The sequence below is a fragment of the Somniosus microcephalus genome, chromosome 33, assembly GCF_052327205.1.
Source record: "Somniosus microcephalus isolate GS21.2 chromosome 33, FLI_Smic_1.0, whole genome shotgun sequence".
Taxonomy (NCBI): Eukaryota; Metazoa; Chordata; class Chondrichthyes; order Squaliformes; family Somniosidae; genus Somniosus; species Somniosus microcephalus.
Window position 1 is genome coordinate 13,860,780 of NC_141019.1, and position 27,056 is coordinate 13,887,835.

Sequence of the window (27,056 nt, forward strand, 5' to 3'; positions counted from 1 at the left end):
ATCCATAGCGACCGGGGCTCATCGTTTATGAGCGACGAACTCCGTCAGTACCTGCTAACTAGGGGTATTGCCACAAGCAGGACCACCAGTTACAACCCCCGGGGGAACGGACGGGTGGAAAGAGAAAATGCGACAGTTTGGAAGGCCGCCCTGCTAGCCTTAAAGTCTAGGGGCCTTCCAACCTCCCGCTGGCAGGATGTGCTCCCTGATGCGCTCCACTCTATTCGGTCACTGCTCTGCACTGCCACTAATGCCACCCCTCATGAGAAAATGTTTGTCTTCCCAAGGAAGTCCACATCGGGGACATCGCTACCCGCCATGGCTGACGTCCCCAGGGCCGGTCCTACTGAGAAGGCACGTGAGGACCCATAAAACGGACCCCCTGGTCGAGAGGGTCGACCTCCTCCACGCCAACCCCCAGTATGCTTACATTGCATACCCGGACGGGCGGGAGGACACAGTCTCCATAAGAGACCTTGCACCCTCGGGGGCCGCAGTAACCCACTACTCACTACCCTACCCCCCCCCCCCCCCCCCCCCCCCCCCCCCCCCCAACGATCCGATATCCAGCCCCAGCAGACGGCAGGCCTGGGCCCCGCGACCCGCTCGACATCTACGAGGACGACATGCCTGTGCCACAGCCCACGCAGGACTCGACGCCGGAAGCTCCACTACCCCTGCCGTCGCCACGCCGATCACAGCGCCAGACAAGACCTCCGGAGAGACTCCAATACACTAACTTTTAATACACTTCACCCTGCCGGACTCAATTTTAAACAAGGGGTGAATGTGGTAAACCACTGTTTGTATTCCACTGTGTACATGCCTGGACATGCCTCGGCTGACTCCTCCCACAAGTCCTAGTATAAAGGTGACTGCTCCCCAGCCCTTTGTATTTCTGGACCGGTCGACCACTCAAGGCAGACCTTCATTCTTTTGTTAATAAAAGCCTTTAGTTACTCTCTTAACTCTCAGTCTTTTATGAGTAATTGATAGCGCATCAAGACCGACCATAGAGCACATATACCAGAAACGCTGTCTACGGCGGTCACGGTCCATCATCAAAGACCCTACCCACCCCAGCCACAGTCTGTTCGCCCTCCTGCCATCTGGGAGACGCTACAGATACATTCGCACCCGTACGACCAGATTTAGGAACAGCTTCTTTCCCAGGGCTGTCATCCTACTGAACTCCACAAATAAACTCAAGCCTGCACATCTGCCAATGCACTTTATTATGGTTATATTTATGTTAATATACTACAAGTCAAATGTATGTTAAATGTCTTAATCCAAATGTACACTCTCGGGAGCCGCAAGCCTACATTTCGTTGTACTGCACTTGTGCACTAACAATGATAATAAAAGTTGATTTGATTTTGATTTGATTTGAAAATATTTGTTCATAGTCTCTGCCATTTTCCCGTTCCCCATTATTAATTCCCCAGTCTCATCCTCTAAAGGGACCAACTTTTACTTTAGCTACTCTTTTTTTTTTATATACCTGTAGAAGCTCTTACTATCTGTTTTAATATTTCTTGCCAGTTTACTTTCATAATTCATCTCTTTTTTAACCAGTCATAAGCACTGGATGTTTTGATGTCGAGCTTCAACTGCTGGAGCTTGGCAAAAGGAAGAGAGATTCATCTCATTGCACCAAGCTGCTTAAATTGAAAGCATCCTCTCCTGATCAGTTGGTAATTTCCAGATGGCTCGGTGGGTAAATGCACTATTGGGTGTGGCACTCGATTCATTCCTCTCCCCTCCCTGGTCTGGTTCAATCCCTGGGCTGTGCTGAGTTAGATCATCTCAGTTGGGGTAGGGTAGGGATGTTATCATTGGCCTCGGTGTGCCAGGTTTACAGAGGGAGAAAATTCAGCTAGGGTTTCCTGGTCACTACCCAGGAGTCCTGCCTGTGTGGGTGTTGGGCAAGGACAAGATCAGACTTGGTTGTGATGCCCCCCATGATGGAATGTTCTGCTGCCCCTTAACATCATGCAGAGTGGTTATTTGAATGAGGTATTGTCCCCAGCAGGAATTTACACCTTCAGGGGGGAAGCAGGTGGAAGGGAAAAATTCCAAAAGGTGCTTGTACCCGGTTAACCTATCCATTCTTTGTTGACTCTCTTCTGTTGCGTTTAGGTGGCTCCATTTATCAAGGAGCGGATGATGAAGCGAGGCAGCTTGATGGTCGGCTACCAGCGGCATGGGACCAATGTCAACTTCTTCCGACAGGTCCTGATCAACCCACAGGTCAGCCGGGATGACATGGACTTCTTTATGGATGAAATTGAGCATCTGGGAAGTGACTTCCAGCCACAGTAATGTGTTGGGGCTCTCTCTGCTACACCTGTCCATTGTTGTCTGGTGATCTTGTCCAGATGCTCAGACTGCATTCAGGTGACCCGTCTCGACTCTTTCCCCCTGCCCCTGTTGCTTGTTTATTTTGGGAATGTTTGTTTCAACAATTTAGCTTGTGGGGACATATTACATTTTGAAGATTACATATTTTCATTGTATAAAACATCAATCTGAGATGTAGACACTGACCTTTCTGCTGGCTGTAAGGGTCCCACATTAAATGTGTTTTAACAGTTTCTCACCCCTGACCTGGCACAGAATTCTGTCTCACTTACAGATGCCATTGGCTGCTATTATGGAAAATGAAAGAGTTACATTTGTACAGTGGAGGGGGCTCTACTGCAGTTGCAGCTGCAGTACATTGTTGGAACAAATTAGAGGGAGTTTTAGTCTATCTAACCTGTGCTGTACCTGCCCTGGGAGTGTTTGATGGGACAGTGTAGAGGGAGCTTTACTCTGTATCTACCCCGTGCTATACCTGCCCTGGGAGTGTTTGATGGGACAGTGTAGAGGGAGCTTTACTCTGTATCTAACCCGTGCTGTACCTGCCCTGGGAGTGTTTGATGGGACAGTGTAGAGGGAGCTTTACTCTGTATCTAACCTGTGCTGTACCTGCCCTGGGAGTGATTGATGGGACAGTGTAGAGGGAGCTTTACTCTGTATCTAACCCGTGCTGTACCTGCCCTGGGAGTGTTTGATGGGACAGTGTAGAGGGAGCTTTACTCTGTATCTAACCCGTGCTGTACCTGCCCTGGGAGTGTTTGATGGGACAGTGTAGAGGGAGCTTTACTCTGTATCTAACCTGTGCTGTACCTGCCCTGGGGGTGTTTGATGGGACAGTGTAGAGGGAGCTTTACTCTGTATCTAACCTGTGCTGTACCTGCCCTGGGAGTGATTGATGGGACAGTGTAGAGGGAGCTTTACTCTGTATCTAACCCGTGCTGTACCTGCCCTGGGAGTGTTTGATGGGACAGTGTAGAGGGAGCTTTACTCTGTATCTAACCCGTGCTGTACCTGCCCTGGGAGTGTTTGATGGGACAGTGTAGAGGGAGCTTTACTCTGTATCTAACCCGTGCTGTACCTGCCCTGGGAGTGTTTGATGGGACAGTGTAGAGGGAGCTTTACTCTGTATCTAACCTGTGCTGTACCTGCCCTGGGGGTGTTTGATGGGACAGTGTAGAGGGAGCTTTACTCTGTATCTAACCTGTGCTGTACCTGCCCTGGGGGTGTTTGATGGGACAGTGCAGTGGGAGCTTTACTCTGGACCTAACCCGTTCTGTACCTGTCCTGGAAGTGTTTGGCAGGACAGTGTATTTAAAAAGTTGTTTTATGTTGAAGGAAATGTGGATGGTGGGTTGTAGTATTGTAAAAAAAAAAAAAAATCAGGGAATTAAGCTGGTAAGGGTAGCTAAAGTAGTGGCTCATGTACTTGAATGGAAAAATTTGCAAAGAAGAAGCAGGATCTTTACTTTAATGAGGGGAAAAGACAATAAAAGCATTGATCATTTATTTTATCAACATTGTTTTCCACTGTGTGCGCTTTGGGTTGAGGTGAGGGAAAGTGAAGTCCTTTTTCTCCTGGTGTGAAAACCATGCTTCAGTTTGTCTCAAAGATTGAGTAGCAGGATAGAGCTGGGCAAGATCTCTTTCACATGTATCCAGTGCGCGAGGCGGGCGGGGGTGCCGCTGAATAGCAATCTGGAACAGGAACCCCAGCCCTCAATCCCTAGCCCAGGGGGAGAGAGAGGTGGATTGTAGCATCATCTACAGGAAGTGCTTGCAACAGGTGGTCGCAGGACCACTCAACAAGGTAACTTAATAAAGCAATGGTCAATTGCAGCTACAACTTATTTTTTATGAAGGGTTGATGTTGCTGAAGAATGGGACTTTGTCGTCTTTGGACTGTGTACCAGCATCAGGTATAGCTTGGCTTGGATGCAGTAGAGAGCTCCCCCTGCACTGCCCCTATAATGACCCTTGTTATTTTCAGAACAGCATTCTGTCCTGTTCTAGGGTGACGTTTCCATTTCCCACAACAGTCAGTGTCAACTTGCTCAGCTTGTACTACCATATACAAATGCTGTTACTGTGGCTTATAGCATACTACACCTGATGATCCATCTGGAAACTGACACACAAACCTAAGATGTGTCTAAACCTTATCTGATGCACTGGTGACTTCTGTCCACTGTATAACCGAGAAAAGCCAAGTTGGATGCTCAGATCTTTAACGTGACTAATCCCTGTAAAGTCAAAGATTGGAAGTCGAAATATTGTCCCTATGATTCGATGTGGATTTCCAGGTGTACCATGGAATTTGAATGTCCTACCAAGGAGACGCCTCCAGTTTAGCTTTCCCTGGGCTGTGGAGTCTTGATTGATCTCCGTTGCAGTCTATAGGAACTTATTGACAAGTTCTTTCTGTAACCGTGGCAAGAACCTATTGGCCGTCAAGACCTGTTCTCTGTTTTCTCATCATGTAATCTGTATTGTGTCCATCGTACCTCGATTTAGTGGGTGACGTGTCCAAACAAAGTCTGTGTTGCTGATGACGTACAGTCCCTTTTTTAAAAAGAAAAACACATTTAATGAACTGTATTTATCTATAAATGCGATTTTACTATCTTCATTTGATAGAGTTTCTTATGCATTCAGTGTAGGCAATTTTCTGGTGGGTCCTTACAGATCTGATTCTTGTGCTGTTGATGGGTGTGTGTAGCCAAACTGGGGATGGTGGTAACCTGCGATACTTTCTGTGCAATTAGTTTATGAAGAAGCAATGCCAACATGTATTCCCTTGTGTCCGCTGTTGTCACTTTTGTAGTTTTGTGTCAATCACGTACAGACGGAATTAAAGGAAATCATTAAAGTGACATGACTCTATCTTCAGTCTGATGATGGGTTTTCATTTTGCTAAACCTCTGTCAGTTTTGTGAGGGATGTTCGCAATAAACATAAAATGCTGGAAATACAGCGAAGGCCCCTCGGCTTCTGGAAAAAAGTCAGGCTCTGCTTTCAAATACAGAACAGCGATGTTGTGAAGGCGCCATGAGCCATTAACCTGTCGTCTTTCAGGTGGTTACTGACCCATATATTTCTAGTGTTTTCAGTCTCTCCGATTTCCAACATTCCCAGCTTGTCTTTTTATCTCTGATGCAGCTTTCAGTTAAATGGCGAGTAAAGCTTCTCTTCTCTGCTCCAATAATGGGCCAGATTTTGTTGTCAAATTGACGGTGTGGCTAATGGCGCTCGCCGTTATTTATGCGTAAATTGTACAGCAGCTTCCGGCGAGGGCAAATGCGCAGTTAAATGCCAATAGTTGCTGTCCGCAATGCGCCGCTCCGCTGTTAGCTTATGAAAACGGCATTTTGCTGTCTGCCTCACTATTTGAAAGGCATTGAATGGTATGAAGTTGCTGTATTTGTGCGGTAGCTTACAAACCAAACCCGCCACAGAATGTTAAGTCTTGTCATTAGTAGTGTAAGTATGCTTTTAATTACTGCCAAGCAACCTCTCTGGCACTGAAATGAACTATTACAAGTGTGGAGTCTCATTCCTTCAGGTATTAATTGTTGGATATTTTAAAAGTCAAATTTAAAATTACATTTTTACTTTTCCTATATATTTTCTCTCTCTCTCTCTCTCTCTCCAATCTTTCTTTCCCTCTTTCTGTTCCTGATTTGACATTGCATTCACCCTCTCTCTAATTTACACATCCTTCCCCTGTATTTCTCAAACCTTCAATCTGATTGCTTAAGGAGATACACAGTTGCTTGGCCTGATCACTCGGGTCCCAGATGCCCAGTGTCCCTCCCTGCACCATTATCAGCTCGCACTTTCAGCAACTTAGTGGGCAAAAATATTTTAAGCTGAAGGGTGCAGGGGCAAGTCTAACTAACGGCAGACACCATTAGATACCCTGCTACGGTAAAATCTAGCCCAATGTGCCTCGGCCCCTGTATGAGAGGAGACTCCCCCACTGCGCTAGTGATGTTTCCCACATCAGCCATCCAGTTACCTCTGAGTGAGATGGTCAACTTAGTGCCCCATTGGGAGCAGTTTTGTGCTGTGCCCATCCCCACTGTGGGCTGGTTTCAGCCTGCCCCAAGCGTTGTGTCGCACCCTTCGAGCCAGCCCACAAGAAGACCTTCATCCCATCACTCTGGGTTGGATTTCAACCCAGGATCCAGAAGTCTGTGTGTTTTGGGACCCCAGTGGAACCACATTTTGACCTGTGATCACTCTTTTTCTCTCTTCCACCCTGCCCCCAGCCCTGTTGTTCCTCCACGTCTTAGAGTGGCGAGCTCTGAGGTGCTGAGAAAGAAGCCGAACCGAAAAAAATGGTGGTATGACATGGAGGTTAGAAGGAGCTTCCCCAGTAACAGGTTCCACAGCAGAAGTTCCTGGCTAGCAAATTATTAAAAGCCTATGAATCAAGGGGGAAGAATCTTTGTTGATTGGAATTTGAACTAGTGTTTCACCAGGGAAGCAGTTGAGGAACTCTTGCCACCTCTTGTAGTGGGACCTCCAAACCTCCTCGAGTACTGGGACCTCCCAACCTCCTCGAGTACTGGGACCTCCCAACCTCCTCGAGTACTGGGACCTCCCAACCTCCTCGAGTACTGGGACCTCCAAACCTCCTCGAGTACTGGGACCTCCCAACCTCCTCGAGTACTGGGACCTCCAAACCTCCTCGAGTACTGGGACAACTTGACAACAGCAGTGAAAGTCATAACTGCCTTGTTCTTCTATGCCACTGGCTCCTTTCAGGGTGCCACAAGTGACGAGTGTCCCATCAACCAGTATACAGGAGGTCAGTGAGGGCCAACAAGTTCATCCCTTTTCCAAAGGGAGGACCATCAGCAGGGGAAGACTCTTCTTCAGGGTGGCTGGCTTGCAAGGCCTCATCAATGCAACCTATGTGTCCATACAAACTCCTTTCACTACTGCTGTGACATTTATGAATTGGAAGTGATTACATCATGCAGGTGAATACCAGGTACTCTTTTTAAAAAGCTGCCCTGATTCGTCCATCCTATGCCAGGCAACTGGCAGACTTTCTGGCTCGTGTCACAAGCAGAAGAAGCACTTTCCAACATCATGAAGTGCAGGTGCTACTTTCAGCAGCTGCACTAGCACATTTGATGTTGCCCAGGAAATCCTGGCCTCTACTCTTGCAGCGTGTTACGTGGTATATAAATGAAATGATCTCAAAAGGCAACAGGTCAATTTTGTGTGCCAGAAACACGAAATGAAACTGAGCAAATGCACTCGTGTCGCTAGTGGAGTTTCAGCCCCAAAGTTCCTCACGAGGACATAGGAATTGCTAGATGAAACCAAGGTGCATCTAGTTCACCACCTACCATCCTGGTTGTTGCATGATATAATGAGTTGTTGACTAATCATACCAGTCAATCTCTATCATAGAAACATAGAAGATAGGAGCAGGAGTAGGCCATTCGGCCCCTCGCGCCTGCTCCGCCATTCAATGAGATCATAACTGATCATCCAAATTCAGTACCCTGTCCCTGCCTTCTCCCCATATCCCTTTAGCCTTAAGAAATATATCTAACTCCTTCTTGAATATATTTAATGAATTGGCCTCAACTGCCTTGTGTGGTAGAGAATTCCACAGGTTCACCACTCTCTGGGTGAAGAAATTCCTCCTCATTTCAGTCCTAAATGGCTTACCCCTTATCCTTAGACTGTGACCCCTGGTTCTGGACTCCCCCGCCATCGGGAACATCCTTCCTGCATCTAGCCTGTCTAGTCCTGTTAGAATTTTATAAGTTTCAATGAGATCCCCTCTCATTCTTCTAAACTCCAGCGAGTACAATGAGTCTACAATAGACATGAGGCGTGGAAACCCCAGTGGGAACCATAGATCCAAAGTGCTGTAGGAATGTCTAGTTCCTATCCAAAAGACTGAGGTCCACTCAGGCGATCAAATAAACGAGGTTTAATGAAAAGTAACAGAGTTTAACAGATAACTACAGGAGAACATCGAATATAGGTCTAGTCAGTTCGGAGGCTCCACGAGGACTGCTTGGGCGGTCCCGTGGCTGACATCACGTTTTTCCCGCCGGTAGGGGATCACGTGATGAGCGGCGTGACGTCATCGCGTTTACCCGCGCTATTAAAGTGATCGCGCTCTGTACATGTAAACAGTGAAAACATAGAAACAGACATAGAGATAGGAACAGGAGTAGGCCATTCGGCCCTTCGAGCCTGCTCCGCCATTCAATGAGATCATGGCTGATCTTTGTCTGAGATCATAGCTGATCTTACCAGTTCAGTACCCCGTCCCCGCCTTTTCTCCGTAACCCTTAATCCCCTTAGCCTTCAGAAATATATCCAATTCTCTCTTGAAAATATTTATTGAATTAGCCTTCACAGCCCTCTGTGGCAGGGAATTCCGCAGGCTCACCACTCTTTGAGTGAAGAAATTCTTCCTCATCTCTGTTTTAAATGATTTGCCCGCTATTTTTAGACTGTGGCCCCTGGTTCTGTGCTCCCCGGCCATTGGAAACATTCTCTCTGAATTCAGCCTGTCCAGGCCTGCCATAATTTTATATGTTTCGATGAGATCCCCTCTCAATCTTCTAAACTCCAGTGAGTACAAGCCCAAACTATTTAATCTCTCTTCGTAGGTCATTCCCGCCATTCCAGGTATCAGCCTGGTGAATCGCCGTTGCACTCTTTCCATGGCAAGAACATCCTTCCGCAGATGGGGCGACCAAAACTGTACACAATACTCCAGATGCGGTCTCACCAGCACCTTGTACAGCTGTAGTAAGGTATCCCTATTCCTATACTCGAACCCCCTTGATATGAAGGCCAACATACCATTTGCCTTCTTAATCGCCTGTTGCACCTGCATGCTCTCCTTCAGTGACTGGTGCACAAGAACACCCAGGTCCCTCTGCACTTCCCCATCTCCCAATCTATTGCCATTTAGATAATAATCTACCCTCCTGTTTTTACCCCCAAAGTGGATAACCTCGCATTTATCCACATTATAGTGCATCTGCCACGTATTCGCCCATTCCCCCAACCTGTCCAAATCGCACTGTAGCCTCCTGACATCCTCATCAGAGCCCACCCCCCCTCCTAGTTTAGTGTCGTCAGCGAATTTGGAAATATTGCATCCAATTCCCTGATCCAGATCATTTATATATATTGTGAACAGCTGGGGTCCCAGGACAGATCCTTGCGGCACCCCGCTGGTCACTGCCTGCCACTCCGAAAACGAGCCGTTTATTCCAACTCTCTGTTTTCTATCCGCCAGCCAGTTCTCTATCCACGTTAATACTTTGCCCCCAATCCCATGAGCCTTAATTTTGCATGATAATCTTTTGTGTGGAACCTTATCGAAGGCGTTCTGGAAGTCAAGGTACACCACATCCACTGGCTCTCCCCCATCTATTTTACCAGTTACTTCCTCAAAAAATTCCAGCAGATTAGTCAAACACGATTTACCCTTTGTAAATCCATGTTGACTCTGTCCGATCCTTTCCCCATTTGTCAAGTGCTCCGCTATTTTATCCTTAATAATGGACTCTAGCATTTTGCCCACAACCGATGTAAGGCTTACTGGTCTATAATTCCCTGCTTTCTCTCTACCCCCCTTTTTAAATATTGGGGTAACATTAGCTACCCTCCAATCCACGGGTACTGTTCCCGAGTCAATGGAGTTCCGGAAGATGATCCTTAGAGCATCTGCTATCTCCAGGGCCACCTCCTTAAGTACCCTAGGATGTAGTTTATCAGGCCCCGGGGATTTGTCGGCCTTCAGTCCCCTCAACTTACCCAACACCATATCCCTAGAGATACTAATTTCTGTCAGCTCCTCCCTCTCATTAGTCCCTATGTTTGCCGATATTCCTGGGAGGTTATTTGTGTCCTCCTTTGTGAATACAGAACCAAAGTATGAGTTTAATTGGTCTGCCATTTCCTTATTCTCCATTATATATTCTCCCGAATCGGACTGCAAGGGACCGACTTGGGATTTTACCAGTCTTTTCCTCCTGATATACCGATAAAAGCTTTTGCAGTCTGTCTTTATGTTTGCTGCAAGTTTACTTTCGTATTCTATTTTCCCCTTCCTGATTAATCCCTTTGTCCTCTTTTGCTGTATCCTGTACTGCCCCCAATCTTCCGGTCTGGTGCTTTTTTTTGCCAGTTGATATGCCCTTTTTTTTTATTTTATGCTGTCCCTAATTTCCCTCGTTATCCACGGTTGAGTCACCTTTTTAGGTTTATTTTTATGCCAAACCGGTATAAACATGTTCTGGAATTCTTCCATTCTATCTTTGAATGCTTGCCATTGTCTCTCCACTGTCAATCCCCCCAGAAACACCACCCAATCAATCTTACCCAATTCCCGTCTCATACCCTCGTAATTCCCTTTATTTAAGTTCTGGACCTTAGTCTCTGATTCAATTTCCTCCCTCTCCATCTCGACTGAGAGCTCGATCATATTATGATCGCTCTGACCCAAGAGGCCTCGTACAAGAAGATTGCTGATAAGTCCCTTCTCATTGCACAATACCCAGTCTAAAATGGCCTGATCTCGAGTCGGCTCCTCGACATATTGGTCCAGATAACCGTCCCGAAAACATTCCAGGAATTCCTCCTCCTCAGAATTTTTACTAATTTGGGTAGTCCAATCAATATGTAAATTAAAGTCACCCATGATGACAGCTGTGCTCTTATCGCACGCTTCTCTAATTTCCCTTTTTATGCCTTCCCTCACCTCCATATTACTATTTGGAGGCCTATATATCACACCCACTAACGTTTTCCTCCCCTTGCTATTTCTCATTTCTACCCATACAGATTCCGTTTCATCCGAGTTAATATCCTTCCTTTCCATTGCATTAATCCCCTCCTTTACCAGCAATGCTACCCCACCTCCCCTACCTTTTTGCCGATCCTTCCTAAATATTGTATATCCCTGGATGTTAAGTTCCCAGCCTTGCCCACCCTGCAGCCACGTTTCTGTAATCCCAATCAAATCATACTTGTTTACCTCTATTTCCACAACTAATTCATCCACCTTGTTCCTAATGCTTCTAGCATTAAGATACAAAGCCTTCAGGCTTGCTTTTTTCACACTCTCATTATGAATTAGTTTGGCCCTTTGTGTTTCTCTCCTTTGCTTATTGCTTCTCATCTTTCTACCATCTATTTCTGACTTCATATGACTTCCCTCTTTTCCACTACCTAGGTTCCCATCCCCCTGCCAAAAGATACAGACGCAGGCTGTAGCCAACATATTATTAAAGGGAATTATATACAATTGATTGGAGTCCCTTAGTGGCTCCGCCACATGCGCCCCCCCAGAATTGTCTTTAATAGCAAAAGTAAAATGGCGAGGAGGCCTGACAAGCCTGTCAGACCGACTTCTGTAGCCTTGAAGTGGAGGCTGATGGACGGCGGGCGAGCTGGCGCGTGGTTGCGTTTGATCTGGCATAGCGACTATGGGCGGTCGGCCACGTTTTGGCGGTTGTGCGATCTCGACTGGGCGGTCAAGGTCCAAGTGAGCCGGCTTCAACCGGTCAACCGAAATGTGGTCCGGTTTACCACCGACATCGACCGAAAAAGATTTGTCTCCCAGCTCTATCACACGGAAAGGACCAGTGTAAGGGGGTTTGAGCGGGTCCCGATGAACGTCGTGGCGGATAAACACACAGTCGGTGTTCTTCAGCTCAGCTGGGACGTGGGAGCTCTGCAAGCCGTGATGCGACGTAGGCACTGGAGTGAAACTTCTGGCTGCCTCCTGGTGGCTGATTGAGCTGCTGGGATGCGGACCATGGCTCTGTTGGAGACGGAAGGAAATCCCCTGGTACGTGTAGCGGCTGGCCATATACGAGCTCCGCCGAGGGCAATTGAAGATCTTCTTTAGGTGCCGTACGAAGACCCAAAAGGACCCATGGAAGCCTGTCCACCCAGCCCGCGCCTTGAAGGCTGGCTCGCAGTGCGGCTTTGAGCGACCTGTGGAATCGTTCGCACAGGCCGTTCGCCTGTGGATGGTAGGCGGTGGTGCGATGTAGCTTGATGCCGAGCCTCTGAGCCACAGCGTTCCAGAGCTCCGAAGAAAACTGCAGCCCACGATCGGACGAGATGTCCGCCGGTACCCCGAAGCGGGCGACCCAAGAGGAGATGAATGCCCTGGCGACGTCTGCGGAAGTGGTGGAAGACAGAGGAACCGACTCCGGCCATCGAGTGGTGCGGTCCACCATTGTAAGAAGATGAGTAAACCCGTGCAAAGGCGGAAGTGGCCCCACCAGGTCCACATGCACATGATCAAACCTACGTTCCGGAACGGCGAAAGTGGCCAATGGAGCCTTGACGTGACGCTGCACCTTGGCCTTTTGGCAGACCACGCAGGTGTTGGCCCAGTCGCGAACATCCATGTGCATGCCCCGCCACACGAATTTGGACGACATCAACCGTTTCGAGGCCTTCATGCCAGGGTGTGACAACCCGTGGATGGCGTCAAAAACTTTTCGGCGACCGGGACGATAGGGCGAAGATCTCCTATGGAGACGTCGCAGAGTAGCGTAGTGCCCGCGGCATGGAATTTGACGTCGGCCGCTTGGAGGCTAGAGGGGTTGGTTCTGTAAGTTTGGACCTCCGGATCCGAGGCTTGATCCGCAGCCATGAGGGCATAGTCGATGCCGAGCTGGACTGCGTGAACGGTCGCGCGGGAGAGGCAATCCGCCACCAGGTGGTCCTTACCGGACACATGCTGAATGTCAGTGGTGAATTCTGAGATAAACGTCAACTAACGTTGCCAAGCTGACCACGGTTCGGCGGTCTTAGCCATAGCGAACGTTAGTGGCTTATGGTCCACAAAAGCCGTGAACGGACGTCCCTCTAGCAAGAACCGGAAATGGTGGATGGCCAGAAAAAGGGCCAGCAACTCTCGGTCGAACGTGCTGTACTTTCGTTCATTTCGCCGTAGTTGACAGCTGAAAAACGCCAGCGGTTGCCACGTCCCATGCACCCACTGGTCCTGCACTGCGCCGATGGTGTAGTCTGACGCGTCGGTAGTAAGGGCGATGGTGGCACCTAGCAGCGGGTGTGCCAGCATGGTTGCGTTGGCTAAAGCGCCTTTTGTGTCGACGAACGCCCGGTCCATGTCGACCGTCCAGCTGATCGGATCCTTGCCGGACTTGCCCTTGAGGGCCTCGTACAGGGGCTGCATGAGCAGAGCTGCATTAGGGACGAACCGGTGATAAAAATTTACCATCCCGAGGAACTCCTGCAGGGCCTTGACAGTCTGCGGGCGTGGGAACGAAGTAACTGCCTCCACCTTCGTTTGCAGGGGAATTGCGTCGTCTGATGTGATGCGATGGCCTAAAAAATCAATCTGCTGCAGGCCGAACTGGCACTTGGCCGGGTTGATGATCAAGCCGTGTTGACTGAGGCATCTAAAGAGGGTGCGCAAATGGCAGATGTGCTCCTCTTTATTAGGGCTGGCGATGAGGATGTCGTCGAGGTAGACGAATAGAAACTTGAGGTCCCGAAGCACGGAGTCCATCAAGCGCTGGAAAGCCTGTGCAGCGTTCTTCAATCCAAACGGCATCCGCAGAAATTCAAACAGGCCGAATGGGGTGATGACTGCGGTCTTCGGGACGTCTTGCGGGTGTACGGGGACCGGGTGGGAGCCACGGACAAGGTCGACTTTTGAAAAAAACGGTATTTCCCGCCAAATGTGCAGAGAAATCCTGAATATGAGGCTGCTGATCAGGAGTAGTGGCGTCGGTAGTCGCCGCAAGGCCGCCATCCGCCGCCAGGTTTCGGAACAATGTGGAGAGGCAAAGACCAGGGACTATTCGACCGGCGAATAATCCCTAGCCGCGAGCTTGCCAGGTTCGAGGCGCCGGGCCCGTGCGTAGACCGGGGAGCCAGTAGTGGTGATGATGTGTTCAACACCATGTTTCGTGGCCGTGGAAGAGAGAGTGGGCCTGGTCAGGTCTGGGAAATCTCCGAGGAGGCGAGTGAAGTCATCCGGAGGTGGGGACGCGCAGGAGACAGTGCGCGACACGGCATTACCGCGGTGGCACGGGATGGAGTGAAAAGTGGCCACATTGATCAACTGGCGGTGCCTTACATCCACCAGGAGGCCGTTGGCGCACAAAAAATCCACCCCGAGGATGGCTTGAGAGACTTTGGCCGTGATGAAATCCCAGTAAAACCGCTGGCTGCCGAAGCACACCTGGACCCGCCGGCTTCCGAAGATCCGAATGGCCCCGCCATTAGCCACCTGGAGGGAGGGGCTGTGCCCCCCAACTTGTAGATCAAGATCTGACGCGGGTAGGATGCTACACTGCGCCCCAGTGTCGCAAAGGAAACGTCGACCAGATAGGGAGGAGTCGATGAAGAGGAGTTTTCCTGAATTACCGATTGCCATCGCAGCCGCGGGGCGCTCATTATACCCGGTCCTCTTTCAACAGGGTGGCTGCTGTTGTTTTTTTGAGCGAAAAGCTGCAGGGAGGGCGGCAGCATCTTGCTTTCGCGCCAAAACGGGCGCGGTAGAAGCACAACCCCGCAGGTTGAGCGGCGTCTGTGGGGGATGGGCGCCCCGTGGCAGCGCAGTACTGCTCTGTCACCGCGAAGATCTTGTCCGCATCGGCAGCCAGCTCTGCGCAGTCGGTGACTTCCGACCTGGCTAGGGCAGCCTGAACTTGCTCCGGTAGCTGGCTGAGGAATAGCTCCCTGAAGAGGAAGCATTCCGGTTCAGAGCCCAGGAGCGTGAGCATTTGGCTCATGAGCTCGGACGGCTTGGAGTCCCCGAGGCCGGGCATATTGAGCAGCCGGCGGGCGCGCTCCGACTTCGTGAGCCCGAAGACCTGTAACAACCGCGCCTTTATCGTATCATACTTGCGATCTTCTGGTGGATTACCAAGCAGGCTGACGATCCGCGAGGCTGTGGCGCTGTCGAGGGCGGAGACCACGTGATAGTAATGGGTCTGATCCGCAACGATGTTCCTGATTGCAAACTGGGCTTCAGCCTGGATGAACCACGCGGCTGGCTGTTGCTCCCAGAACTGTGGTAGCTTCAAAGCAACGGCGTTCGATTCCATGTTCAGTAACTTCTGCGAAAACCGTTCGCAAAAGTCGAGGTCACCAATGTAGGAATGTCTAGTTCCTATCCAAAAGACTGAGGTCCACTCAGGCGATCAAATAAACGAGGTTTAATGAAAAGTAACAGAGTTTAACAGATAACTACAGGAGAACATCGAATATAGGTCTAGTCAGTTCGGAGGCTCCACGAGGACTGCTAGGGCGGTCCCGTGGCTGACGTCATCACGTCATCACGTTTTTCCCGCCGGTGGGGGATCACGTGATGAACGGCGTGACGTCATTGCGTTTACCCGCGCTATTAAAGTGATCACGCTCTGTACATGTAAACAGTGAAAACAAAGATACAGACTCCGGCTCTAGCCAACATATTATTAAAGGGAATTATATACAATTGATTGGAGTCCCTTTTAGTGGCTCCGCCACAGTGCTGTAATTACCATTGTCTGCAATGTCTTAAATTACTCATTGTATCCCAAAATATTGTTTTCTGAAAGAAATCTTAGCATTGATTAATTCAAATGCAAATTAGTTAACTGCTTCCACTGTCTCCCGAGGCAGCTGCAAGATTGTTTCCGCAGAGTAGTGTTGAATTTACCCCCCTTGAAGCACAGGCTGTCTCCTCTGGTTCTGCTGTTCTGGACAAAGTGGAAGAGCTGGTCATGGTCTACATTACCGCATCTCTTTTTAGAATCCTAAGAACAGCAATCATTTCGCCTCTCAACCAATTTTCGTAATCACTCCTCCTAATCCAATCCCTCCATCCCCTCAATCATTCTGGTTGCTCTCTTCTATATCCTCTCAATAGCTGCCATATCCTTACTGTACTGTGGTGACCAGACTGTGCACATTATTCGGAGTGTGGTCGCACCAATGATTTATGAAGTGACCGGGTTACCTCGTTATTTCAGCTCAATATTGATCTTTTAATTCATCCCAACATCTGATTTGCTTTGCTCACTGACACCGAGCATTGTTGCGATAGCTTCAATTTATTGTCAATCGGGGACCCCCCCGATCTCTCATTTTCCATGCACATCATTTTCTTTCTGTTTAAGTGATGATCCATTCCTGGATTTTTTTGTCCCATACTTTGCATTTCTCTACATTGAATTTCATTGACAGCAGCCAGGCAGCAAACCCCAGGGCATCGTTGCCAGAGTTCCTGAAGGAAGCTCCCTTCGCCCACCCGTCCGCGTTGGAATAGTCCGCTGCGTCATCAATGATCCCTCCCTCAATCATAAGCCCAGGAATCTGGCTGTTCTCTGGCGATTCCATAGTGTTCGGCTGCATTCACACTCCTCGGATAATGAAGCCGCCCATGCCAGCCTACAGCAGGACCTGAATAACATCCAGCCTTGTGGCAGGTAACATTCATGTCACACGAATACCAGGTAATGACCATATCTAACAAGAGCAAGCCCAGCCATCTCCCTTTGACCTTCAAAAGCACCACTATGGTCAAATCCCCCACCCTCAACATTTTATGGGGCGGGGGGAGTCATCATTGACCAGAAGCTGAACTGAACCAGCCATATCAATGCCTTGGCTGCAAGAGTAGAGCAGAGGTGGGGTACTCTGCAATGAGTGGTTCACCTTCTGATGCCTCAAAGCCTCTCCACCATCCACAAGACTCAAACCAGGAATGTGGTGGAATACTCACCACTCGCCTAGATGGTTGCAGCCACATCAACACTCAAGCTCGACACTAAATGACAGTCTTTGATTGGTACCCCCGCCATTGGATTCTATAGCCACCCCTCCACCACCGGCGCACTGTGGCTGCAGTATGTACAGTCTACAAGACACATTACAGCAATTCACCAAGGTTATAGTACCGGGGTGTCAGCCATGGCTCAGTGGTTGCATTCTGACCTCTAAGTCAAAGTTTGTAGGTTCAAGTCCCACTCCACAAGTGAGCACTGATTATCTGGTCAGTATTTCCATCCCATCCCATCCATCACCTCGCTTCTCCTCATCATTTCTCTCCCTCTCTCCCTTATCCTCTCTACTCCAAGCCCCCATCGCTTCACCCTCATTCTCTTGTCTCCTGGCCCCATATCCATTTTCTGCTCTTCTGAAACCCCAGAATGCTGCTACTCTCTTCTCCACCACCTCCCCTCCCCCGAGCCTCTGTCCCAGTCTCCCTCTTGCCCTCGTCACGGGAGCACCAATTCCCTGACCCATCCCATCCTTTCCCCTTGCCCAAGCCCTCATTTTCCAGTCTCCCTGAACCCCCATCCTCAATCCCCCCTGAGCCCCTATCCCCCTTTCCCAAGCCTCTCTACCCACCCTGAACACCCATCCCCTGACCCCTAATTCCCTATCTCCCTCTCCTCTGACCCGAAGTCCACTGTCGCTCTCTTCCCCCTGCCCCGAGCCCAACACTTCTTCCTGCCTCTACGTCCCTGTTCACCCCAGCCACCTACCTCTCCACAATCCCGTCTCTCCCCACGAGCTGGTTGTGTGTCTGGTGATCCCTAAGTGGGGCCTGGCTCTATCAAGTGCCTGGGGTGCTGTCATCGAGCCAGAGTCTTCTGAGTGGTAGCCGGTGATGCAACAGAATGGGGTGGGTGGGGGGGTGGCTGGCGGTTGCTGCTGCGGCAGGAAATTTAAAGTGCAAAGATCTCCTGGGTTGTTGGCAACATTACCTGGGAGATCCATGCCCCATTCTGGGAGTCTCCCGGGCAATCTGGGAGGGCTGGTAACCCTGAAATGAGCTTCTGACCACATCCGTGACCTAACTAAGACCGCCTATTTCCACCTCCGTAACATCGCCTGACTTCACCCCGCCTCAGCTCATCCGTTGCTGAAACCCTCATCCATGCCTTTGTTACCTCCAGCCTCGACTATTCCAACACACTCCAGGCTGGCCTCCCACATTCTACCCTACGTAAACTTGAGGTCATACAAAACTCGGCTACCGGTGTCCTAACTCGCACCAAGTCCCGTTCACCCATCACCCCTGTGCTCGCTGACCTACATTGGTTCCCGGTTAAGCAACACCTCAATTTTAAAATTCTCATCCCGGTTTTTAAATCTCTCCATGGCCTCACCCCTCCCTATCTCTGTAATCTCCTCCAGCCTCACAACCCCCCCCGAGATATCTGCGCTCCTCTAATTCTGCCCTCTTGAGCATCCCTGATTATAATCGCTCAACCTTTGGTGGCCGTGCCTTCTGGTGCCTAGGCCCTAAGCTCTGGAATGCCCTGCCTAAACCTCTCCGCCTCGCTACCCCTCTCGCCTTCACGTTGCTCCTTAAAACCTTCCTCTTTGACCAAGCTTTTGGTCATCTGCCCTAATTTCTCCTTATGTGGCTGTCAAACTTTGATAACGCTCCTGTGAAGCGCCTGAGGATGTTTTATTACGTTAAAGGTGCTATATAAATGCAAGTTGTTGTTGTAGCAGTACCAGCTTGTACCCCAATAGCATTTTCAACAATAACAATTTTGCATTGATATAGTACCTATAATGTAATTAAAATGTCCAAAGGTGTAATCAGACAAAAATGGATACTGAGAGAAAGGAGGAAAGATTAGGAGGAGTGACTGAAAGCTTGGTCGACGAGGTGGGTTTAAAGGAGGAGAGAGGTGTCAGGAGGGAATTCCAAAGTGTCTGGTTAGACAGAAAGATTTACATTTCTGTAGCGCCTTTCACGACCAGCGGACGTCTCAAAGCACTTTACAGTCAATGAAGTACTTTTTGAAATGGAGTCACTATTGTAATGTGGGAAACACGACAGTCAATTTGTGCACAGCAAGCTCCCACAAATAGCAATGTGATAACCAACATAACAAAAATAGATTATCTGGTTGAGGGATAAGTATTGGCCCCAGGACACAATAATTAGATAGTTGAAAGTTCAGTCTAACTGCAGGTCCTCGGGCTGAATTCAGGGTTGGGGTTGAGTTGCCAGCTTTGTGAGACTGTTGGAATATTTTAAATATAGATTTCGAATTGTTAAGATCGGGGAAACTGATGAAATTTCAACACAGAATCATAGAATGATAACAGGAGGGAATTAAAAAATATGGCGCTGTATTTATTTTTATGAAAGACATATTTTGCACGTTCAGACGGGTGAGACTTTCAGACGAGAGTGAGTGAGTGAGCCGGTATAGGTTTTGTCTAGAACTGATTTGCAGGCTTGGAATTTGCCAGTGACCGACATGGTGGCGGCGGCAATCGCCAGCAAGTGTCATGGCGGCGACGAGGACCGGTGCGGCGGGCGGCAATTGCCAGCAAGTATCATGGCGGCGGCGACGAGGAGCCGCTGCGGCGGACGGCAATTGCCAGCAAGTGTCATGGCGGCGCGGGCTTCAGCGGCCGCTAGTGGGGGGACGGACGGAGCGGCATTTCCCGGCGTGCTCGGCAGTGTGGTGTTTTCGCCGCGGCTCGTTGTGTGTGAGAGAGGGAGGGAGAGAGACGGAGTTTGTCTGATGCTGTGTGAGCTCTGCCGGTGAGTCACTCGGTGCTTCCCGCTCGCATTCAACCGGCTAAGCGAGCGCACGGAGCCTGGAAGGGTGTGTGCGAGCTGGTGGGAGAGAGAGAGAGAGGGGGGAGGAGGAAGGCCCGGAGCTCAGGCCGCGTTACTAGGCCCGGCCCAGCCTCCGCTCCACAGGCCCGGCTCGGCCGCACTTTGTTCGGCATCAACCCAGAATCCGAGCCCTAAACCCCCAGGCGGAGGAAAATAAAACCCCACCTTAAAAATACACGGTTTTAGGAAGATTTCCGAACACGGTTTTGGGAAGAATGAGAAAATCAAAGCTGGACTTTGGCACCGTCCCCACGGGTGTCTGATTGATGCTAAGATGGTGCCACAAGTCTGGAGTGTTTCTTTTAATGAATATCCATTCTGAAAACTGGAGTTTTGGTGTCTGGTTTTATTTAAATATTCCAACCAGCCCAAGAACATACCTGGTGGGAGCCTTAAAAACAAACTCCACAGCTTCACTGTGGTCTCCACTCTTGTTTAAAAATGTCCCTGCATCGCAGCTTCTCGGGACAGTGCTGCTCTGCAGGGACTTTGCTTTTATCACTGCTTCGTCTACCCCATGTGCTTGTTGCTATCATTTTTTTTGTTTTTATTTCCCAAACTGTGCAGGTGCTTCAAAAACGAAGTCGGTCTGGAGTTTCATAGTTACCCCCTCCACATTTGAGAACTTTACGACTGCTCAAAGCCACCCCCCCCAATTCCTCTTACTTTTGACTGAAAATCGTGCCGTCTGCTTGGGTGGAATTTGGGGCCGACCCCGGTTCTCCTGGATTACTGCCTATGGTCTGAAATCCTGGCAGGGGCAGTGCACACACGGGGACTTCTGTCCGTGTCACTGAAGGAGGTGGAACTTGCAGAATGACATTTCCCCACCACAAACACCCATCAGTTGCACTTTTCCTGTGGCTCAACAGCAACAACTTATATTTCTATCGCCCCTTTAATGTAGTAAAATGTCCCAAGGCGCTTCAAAGGAGTGCGATAAAGTAAAATTTGACACCGAGCCACATAAGGAGAAATTCGGGCAGATGACCAAAAACTTGGTCAAAGAGGTAAGTTTTAAGGGAGCGTCTGAAAGAGAGGTGGAGAGGTTTAGCGAGGGAGTTCCAGAGCTTAGGGCCTAGGCAGCTGAAGGCACGGCCATCGATGGTTGAACGATTATAATCAGGGATGCTCGAGGGTAGAATTAGAGGAGCGCAGATATATCGGGGGCGGGGGGGGGATTGTGGGGCTGAAGGAGATTACAGAGATAGGGAAGGGCGAGGCTATGGAGGGATTTGAAAACTAGGATGAGAATTTTAAAATCGAGGCGTTGCTTAACTGGAAGCCAATGTAGGTCATGGGTGAACGGGACTTGGTGCGAGTTAAGACACGGGCAGCAGAGTTTTGGATGACCTCAAGTTTACATAGGGTAGAATGTGGGAGGCCGGCCAGGAGTGCGTTGGAATAGTCAAGTCTAGAGGTAACAAAGGCATGGATGAGGGTTTCAGCAGCAGATGGGCGATGTTACAGAGGTGGAAATAGGCGGTCTTAGTTATGTGGTCGGAAACTCATTTCGGGATCAAATATGACACCAAGGTTGTGAACAGTGTGGTTCAGCCTCAGACAGATGCTAGAGAGAGGGATGGAGTTGGTGGCTAGGGAATGGAGTTTGTGGTGGGGACCGAAAACAATGGCTTCGGTCTTCCTAATATTTAACTGGAGAAAATTTCTGCTTTTCCAGTACTGGATGTCAGACAGTGGAGGGGTCGAGAGAGGTGGTGGTGAGGTAGAGCTGGGTGTTGTCAGCGTACATGTGGAAACTGACGCTGTGTTTTCGGATGATGTTGCCGAGGGGCAGCATGTATAGATGTGATATAGGAGGGGACCAAGGATAGATCCTTGGGGGACACCAGAGATAACAATGCGGGAGTGAGAAGAGAAGCCGTTGCAGGTGATTCTCTGATTACGATTAGATAGATAAGAATGGAACCAGGTGAGTGCAGTCCCACCCAGCTGGATGACGGTGGAGAGGCGATGGAGAAGGATGGCGTGGTCAACCGTGTCAAAGGCTGCGGACAAGTCAAGAAGGATGAGGAGCGATAGTTTACCTTTGTCACAGCCATAAAGGATGTCACTTGTGACTTTGAGAGCGGTTTCGGCACTGATTGGAGGGATTCAAACATGGAGTTGTGGGAAAGATGGGCACGGATTTGGCCCAAGCAAAGTATGGCTGCACAAAAGCACAAGTGGAGCCCATAATGTTGTTCATAGGATAGAATCATGGCATGGTTACAGCACAGAAAGAGGCCATTCGGCCCATCGAGCCCATGCCGGCTCTCTGCATGAGCATTTCGGCTAGTTCCACTCCCCCGCCCTTTCCCCGTAGCCCTGCAAATTTTTTTCCTTCAGGAACTTATCCAATTCCCTTTTGAAAGCCACGATTGAGTCTGCCTCCACCACCCTCTCAGTGCATTCCAGATCATAACCACTGGGGAAACCAGCAGCAGAGACATTGCCAGCAGTTTAAAAAAAAATCTCACCTCTGGTTAGAACAGCACCCCCCGCCCCCCCCAATGGCGTGGTAAGTGCCGCTTCAATATTCCTAGTCCGCACGTGAGGCAGGCACCCAGGAAGCACCTTAATCCTGGGGATGGCTCACCAGCAATTTTGGGGCTTGACTTTCTGACAGATTTTTCAAAGCGGATGTTAAAACATTTTGATAGTGAGGATAGGGAACTGCATAGTTTAGGTTCCTCATACTCCTAATGAGGCTCGGGGGCTCTTTGCGGCCCACCTCTTCACCTGTGGCTCTGGGCAGACCTGGTACTCCGTGCACCTCTGGGTCTCCATCCACAGCCCTGCCCAGATGTAAGAACTTGACTTAGCCGGGATTCAGTGCTGTTTATTCTGCTTTTCTTCCTTTCTAGCTAAAAGTAACAAGGAATGCTGTCAGGAGGCTGTTTCCATACACAGGTTAAAATAGAAGGATTGGTCCTGTAAGTTTTACTTCCCTCTTCCCTGGGAAAATGTTTGGCTTCCACTTGGCAACTGCCCATAACAGTCCGACTCTGCTTTTGTGCATCCACCTCGGCTCTACCCTCTGGACCTCCCTTCCTAAACACCCCCATCTCTCTCACCACCTTTAAAAAGCTTTGCAGAACCCATCTTGTCCACTGTGCTTTTGGTCACCCTTCTGATCTCTCCTTCCATGGCTTGGTATCTGTTCTCTTATGTATTCTAATTTATTTTTTCTTCTCGTCACCCCATCCCCTGGTAAAATGGGATGTTTTCTCCATTAAAGGTCAGATATAAATGCAAATTGTAGATTGAAATCAGGAGCTTGTAGTTTGGGGGAATTGCAGGGACCTGCAGTCTGTGATGTAAAGTTTAACTGTATTCCTGAGTGTGGCTCACAAGCGAGGCATTTGACAAAAAGTTGGCAACATTGCTTCAGGTAGAAATGGTGCTGACCTTCACTCTGATTATAGCCACTGATGCTAAGTGGTACACAGAAACAAATATTGTGTATTTTGAATTGTGGGAAAGATGGTCACGAGGATCTTGGGAAGGGAGGTTGGAAATGGGGCTGTCGTCTGCATGGGCAGAGGGGTTGAGAGTGGATTTGTTTTGAGGAGGGGTGATAGTGCCTGAGGAGAGGGAGCCATTTACAATGCCACCTAGCTTGGAGGTTGGAAACAGAAGTTGGGTGGTCAGCAGGTTAGTGGGAATGGGGTCAAAGGAAAGGAGGGGTGGATCTTGTGGACGAGGCCATTGTCTTTTGAGTCAGAAGGTTGTGGGTTCAAGTCCCACTCCAGAGACTTGAGCACAAAAATCTAGCCTGACAATCCAGTGCAGAGGGAGTGCTGCACCGTCTTTCGGATGAGATGTTAAACCGAGGCCCCGTCTGCTCTCTCAGGTGGGCGTAAAAGATCCCATGGCACTATTTCGAAGAGGAGCAGGGGAGTTATCCCCTGTGTCCTGGCCAATGTTTATCTCAATCAACATCACTAAAACAGATTATCTGGCCATTATCACCCGTTGCTGTTTGTGGGATCGTGCTGTGCGCAAATTGGCTCGCAGTTGAATGACTATTTGGTTGACTCAGAATGGGCAATAAATGCTGCCTTGCCAGTGTTACCCACATCCCAAGAACAAAATAAAACTTTGCCGAGGAAGCAGGCTGCTGCGATCTGTGGTATTGTATCCAAGCAGGAGTCCGTGCCTTAAGGGGAGAAAATTCAAAGAAGGGAGTGTAAAATGTGTTTTCTAAAGTAGCAGAGACATGGAGGGCAGTAAGTGCTTTACACTTTGGAGTACTTCTCTACACTGATCTTCCTATCTAATCTCTGTATTGCCTTGATCATTAACATCTTTTTATGCTAGGTTTAATTTTTCCACAGTGACTTATAATGATTATATCTGTTTTACAGTATTCCAGCCAGATGAGTAGGGTGGATGGAATTTCAGATCCTCCTAGTGTCCCGCTAGGCGGACAACAGCCCCTCCTCGAGTACAGGAGAAACCCCCAGCAGGCATCTCTGGTAGACAATGCCATGTTACAGGACAACACCAGCGCAGTTGGGATCTTGCAGGACTGCTCTGTCAGTCATGAGATGGTGGGTCCTCACAGTCTCCTGCAGAGCAGAACAATCAGTCATCAGGGAATGATAACTGACAGCGACCCGATGACTCGGAACGCCATGAGAAGTGCAGATGGCACGGACAGTCATGTTGCTGTTACTGTAACACAGGGACTGCCCTGTGCACCCCAAGTAAGTACCTTGGTTTTTTAAAAATTCTCCCAAAGAGATTTGGGAGCCCCAAGTATACAAATCATTAAAAGCCAGTAGACAGGTTCAAAAAAGCTAATGGAATGTTGTCCTTTATCTCGGGGGCTGGATTACAAAAGGGAGGAAGTGATGCTTCAGCTGTACAGAGCTCTGGTCAGACCCCACCTGGAGTAACTGGGTTCAGTTCTGGGCCCCGCACCTCAGGAAGGACAGACTGGCCTTGGGGATGCAGTGCAGATTCAGTAAAATGATACTTAGAGAGTTAAATTATAAGGATAGGTTGGATAAACTTGCCTTGTATTCCCTTGAATAGCGAAGATTGAGAGGTGATTTGATGTTTAAAATACTAAAAGGATTTGATAGGATAGATCGAGAGAAACTATTTCCTGTGGTGGGGGAATCGAGGACAAGGGGACAGAATCTTAACATTAGAGCCCGGCCATTTAGGAGGGAAATCAGGAAGCAAAGTGTAGCAGAAATCTGGAACTCTCTGGCCCAAAAGGCTATGGAGCTTTCAAGGCTGCGATGGATAGATTGTTGTTGGGTAAGGGTATCAAGGGATCTGGAGCTAAGGCAGATACATGGAGCCGAGGTACAGATCATCCATGATCTCATTGAATGGCGCAGAGTTGGGCTATTTGCCCACCGACTGTCCAGCAATTGCGCACAGAAATGTTACGGTTGATGCAAACAGGCACAGGGCCTGTTTGCATCAGCGTAAGGGGATACCTCAGGCATGATTTAAACATTTTCAGATCGGAAATTATACACATGCACTGTGTCAAATGAGTTCCTGCAAATATTGGCCTGGATTAGAGTTTTAATGATGAAAATTAAATTTTTAGTGAGGTTGGTTGAATGCAGCTACTTACAAATTAAATTCCAATTCTGTAAAATGTAATTAGACCTGATTTCGGGATTGCATTAAATCTCATTATGGGATTCCCTTCGGAAATGATTAAAATTGAATTCTGTTTTGTGATTGGAGGACCAGGCCCAGGTGATCCCAGGTACACTTACGTCCCTGGAATCCGTGGGCCATTAAGCTGCCCTGTGCCTCGCAGCCGCCGACCGCAAGTTTTTGCAGCTTCGCCACCATCAGATAGGTGTGTATTCCATTCGCTGGTCAGAGGTGTACTCCGGAGGTGTGCCTCCGACCGCAAGTTTTTGCAGCTTCGCCACCATCAGATAGGTGTGTATTCCATTCGCTGGTCAGAGGTGTACTCCGGAGGTGTGCCTCCGACCGCAAGTTTTTGCAGCTTCGCCACCATCAGATAGGTGTGTATTCCATTCGCTGGTCAGAGGTGTACTCCGGAGGTGTGCCTCCGACCGCAAGTTTTGGCCTACTGCCTTTTTTTTCTTACAAACTTTACTTGGACATTTCAGTTACTGAGGGGGAAAAAGAGGCAGTTAATTTTTTTTCAAAAGGCGTTTTGAGTGAGTCGATCGGTTCATCTTTTTTCTTTAATTGGCAGGTTCTCCTGACTGGCCATTCAGGATTGGTTCTAAGACCATAATCATTTCTCATTTGGTAGTTTCTAGCTGCTTTCCCTGCTTTTTTGATTCATATGTTCCTTCCCTCTTCAGTTTGGATTTGCTGCTCTTTTACTTCAACAAAGTGTGACCGGTGAAGTGGAACAGTTACAGGAAGTGCCCACTATATGCAAGACTTTTAAAGTATTACTAGTGGACCTCCCATGGCATTGCACGCAATCAGTCTCTCTCTTTTGTCTTCCTGTTGCTGTTTGTCTCTCTGCTTCTCTCCCTCTGTCACTTCTCTTTTTGCTCCTCTCTCCCTAACTTTGTTTCCGTCTCTGTCCCGTTCTACTTTTTCTTTGCTTTCAGGTAGGAGGTGGTGGGTGAGGTGGTGTGGAATAGAGACGCTGGATTCTACAGCCCTCGTTTTCTGGTGGTAGGTGCAGAAGAAAATGTCGCCTGAAGCCCTTGGTGGCTTGCTTCCTCTGCCTTAGCCTGGTCCTGCTGCAGCGCCACATCTCTTTGGCTTCACCCTGCCTCTCCCTTTCCTACCAGCCCACTGCTTCCCTTACCCCTTTGAACTATGCTCTCAACCCCTATATAGTCTCCTCCCATCCACTTTACCCCTGCATCCGCTGAGTTTAAAGCCCTTACAGCTCTCTAGATAGACCATAGCACTGTAAGCACTTTAAAAGCAATTTCTGTTTCCCGGTGAAGCATTGGGCGGGTAATAGAGTGAGGGCACGTGGGCAGCAGTGGGCCCCAGCGGGGAGTGGCCAGAGGTGTGAACGGAAGGTGTATGGCTGGCGATAGGCCCAGATGAGCAACAGGTAGAAGCTGGAGTGGCGGGGGCGGGGGGG

General features: G+C 49.1%; 3 protein-coding genes across 6 annotated transcripts in view; all 3 read left to right on the forward strand.

Moving 5' to 3' along the window:
* csad (cysteine sulfinic acid decarboxylase) overlaps positions 1–3,073 on the forward strand; it is a 114,318-nt gene extending 111,245 nt beyond the window's left edge. Inside the window, exon 15 of the mRNA XM_085972669.1 lies at positions 2,143–3,073. Coding sequence (XP_085828795.1) covers positions 2,143–2,325 — 183 coding nt within the window. The 3' untranslated portion in view covers positions 2,326–3,073. The remainder of the gene's footprint in view (positions 1–2,142) is intronic.
* Positions 1–27,056, forward strand: part of LOC147096970 (uncharacterized) — a 1,290,222-nt gene that overhangs the window by 299,551 nt on the left and 963,615 nt on the right. The window lies entirely within an intron of this gene.
* The window catches only part of LOC147096972 (uncharacterized), an 81,654-nt gene continuing 74,374 nt past the window's right edge, over positions 19,777–27,056 (forward strand). The window contains exons 1-3 of one of the 3 annotated variants that reach the window (XR_015074451.1): positions 19,777–19,912; positions 24,361–24,702; positions 26,308–26,632. Coding sequence is in view for 2 of the 3 variants with exons in the window: in XM_085972670.1 (XP_085828796.1) it covers positions 24,373–24,702 (330 nt within the window). In the remaining variant the exon portion in view is untranslated. Of the gene's footprint in view, positions 19,913–21,213; positions 22,927–24,360; positions 24,703–26,307; positions 26,633–27,056 lie in introns of those variants that run through there. The other 2 variants (XM_085972670.1, XM_085972671.1) reach the window with 2 other exon arrangements.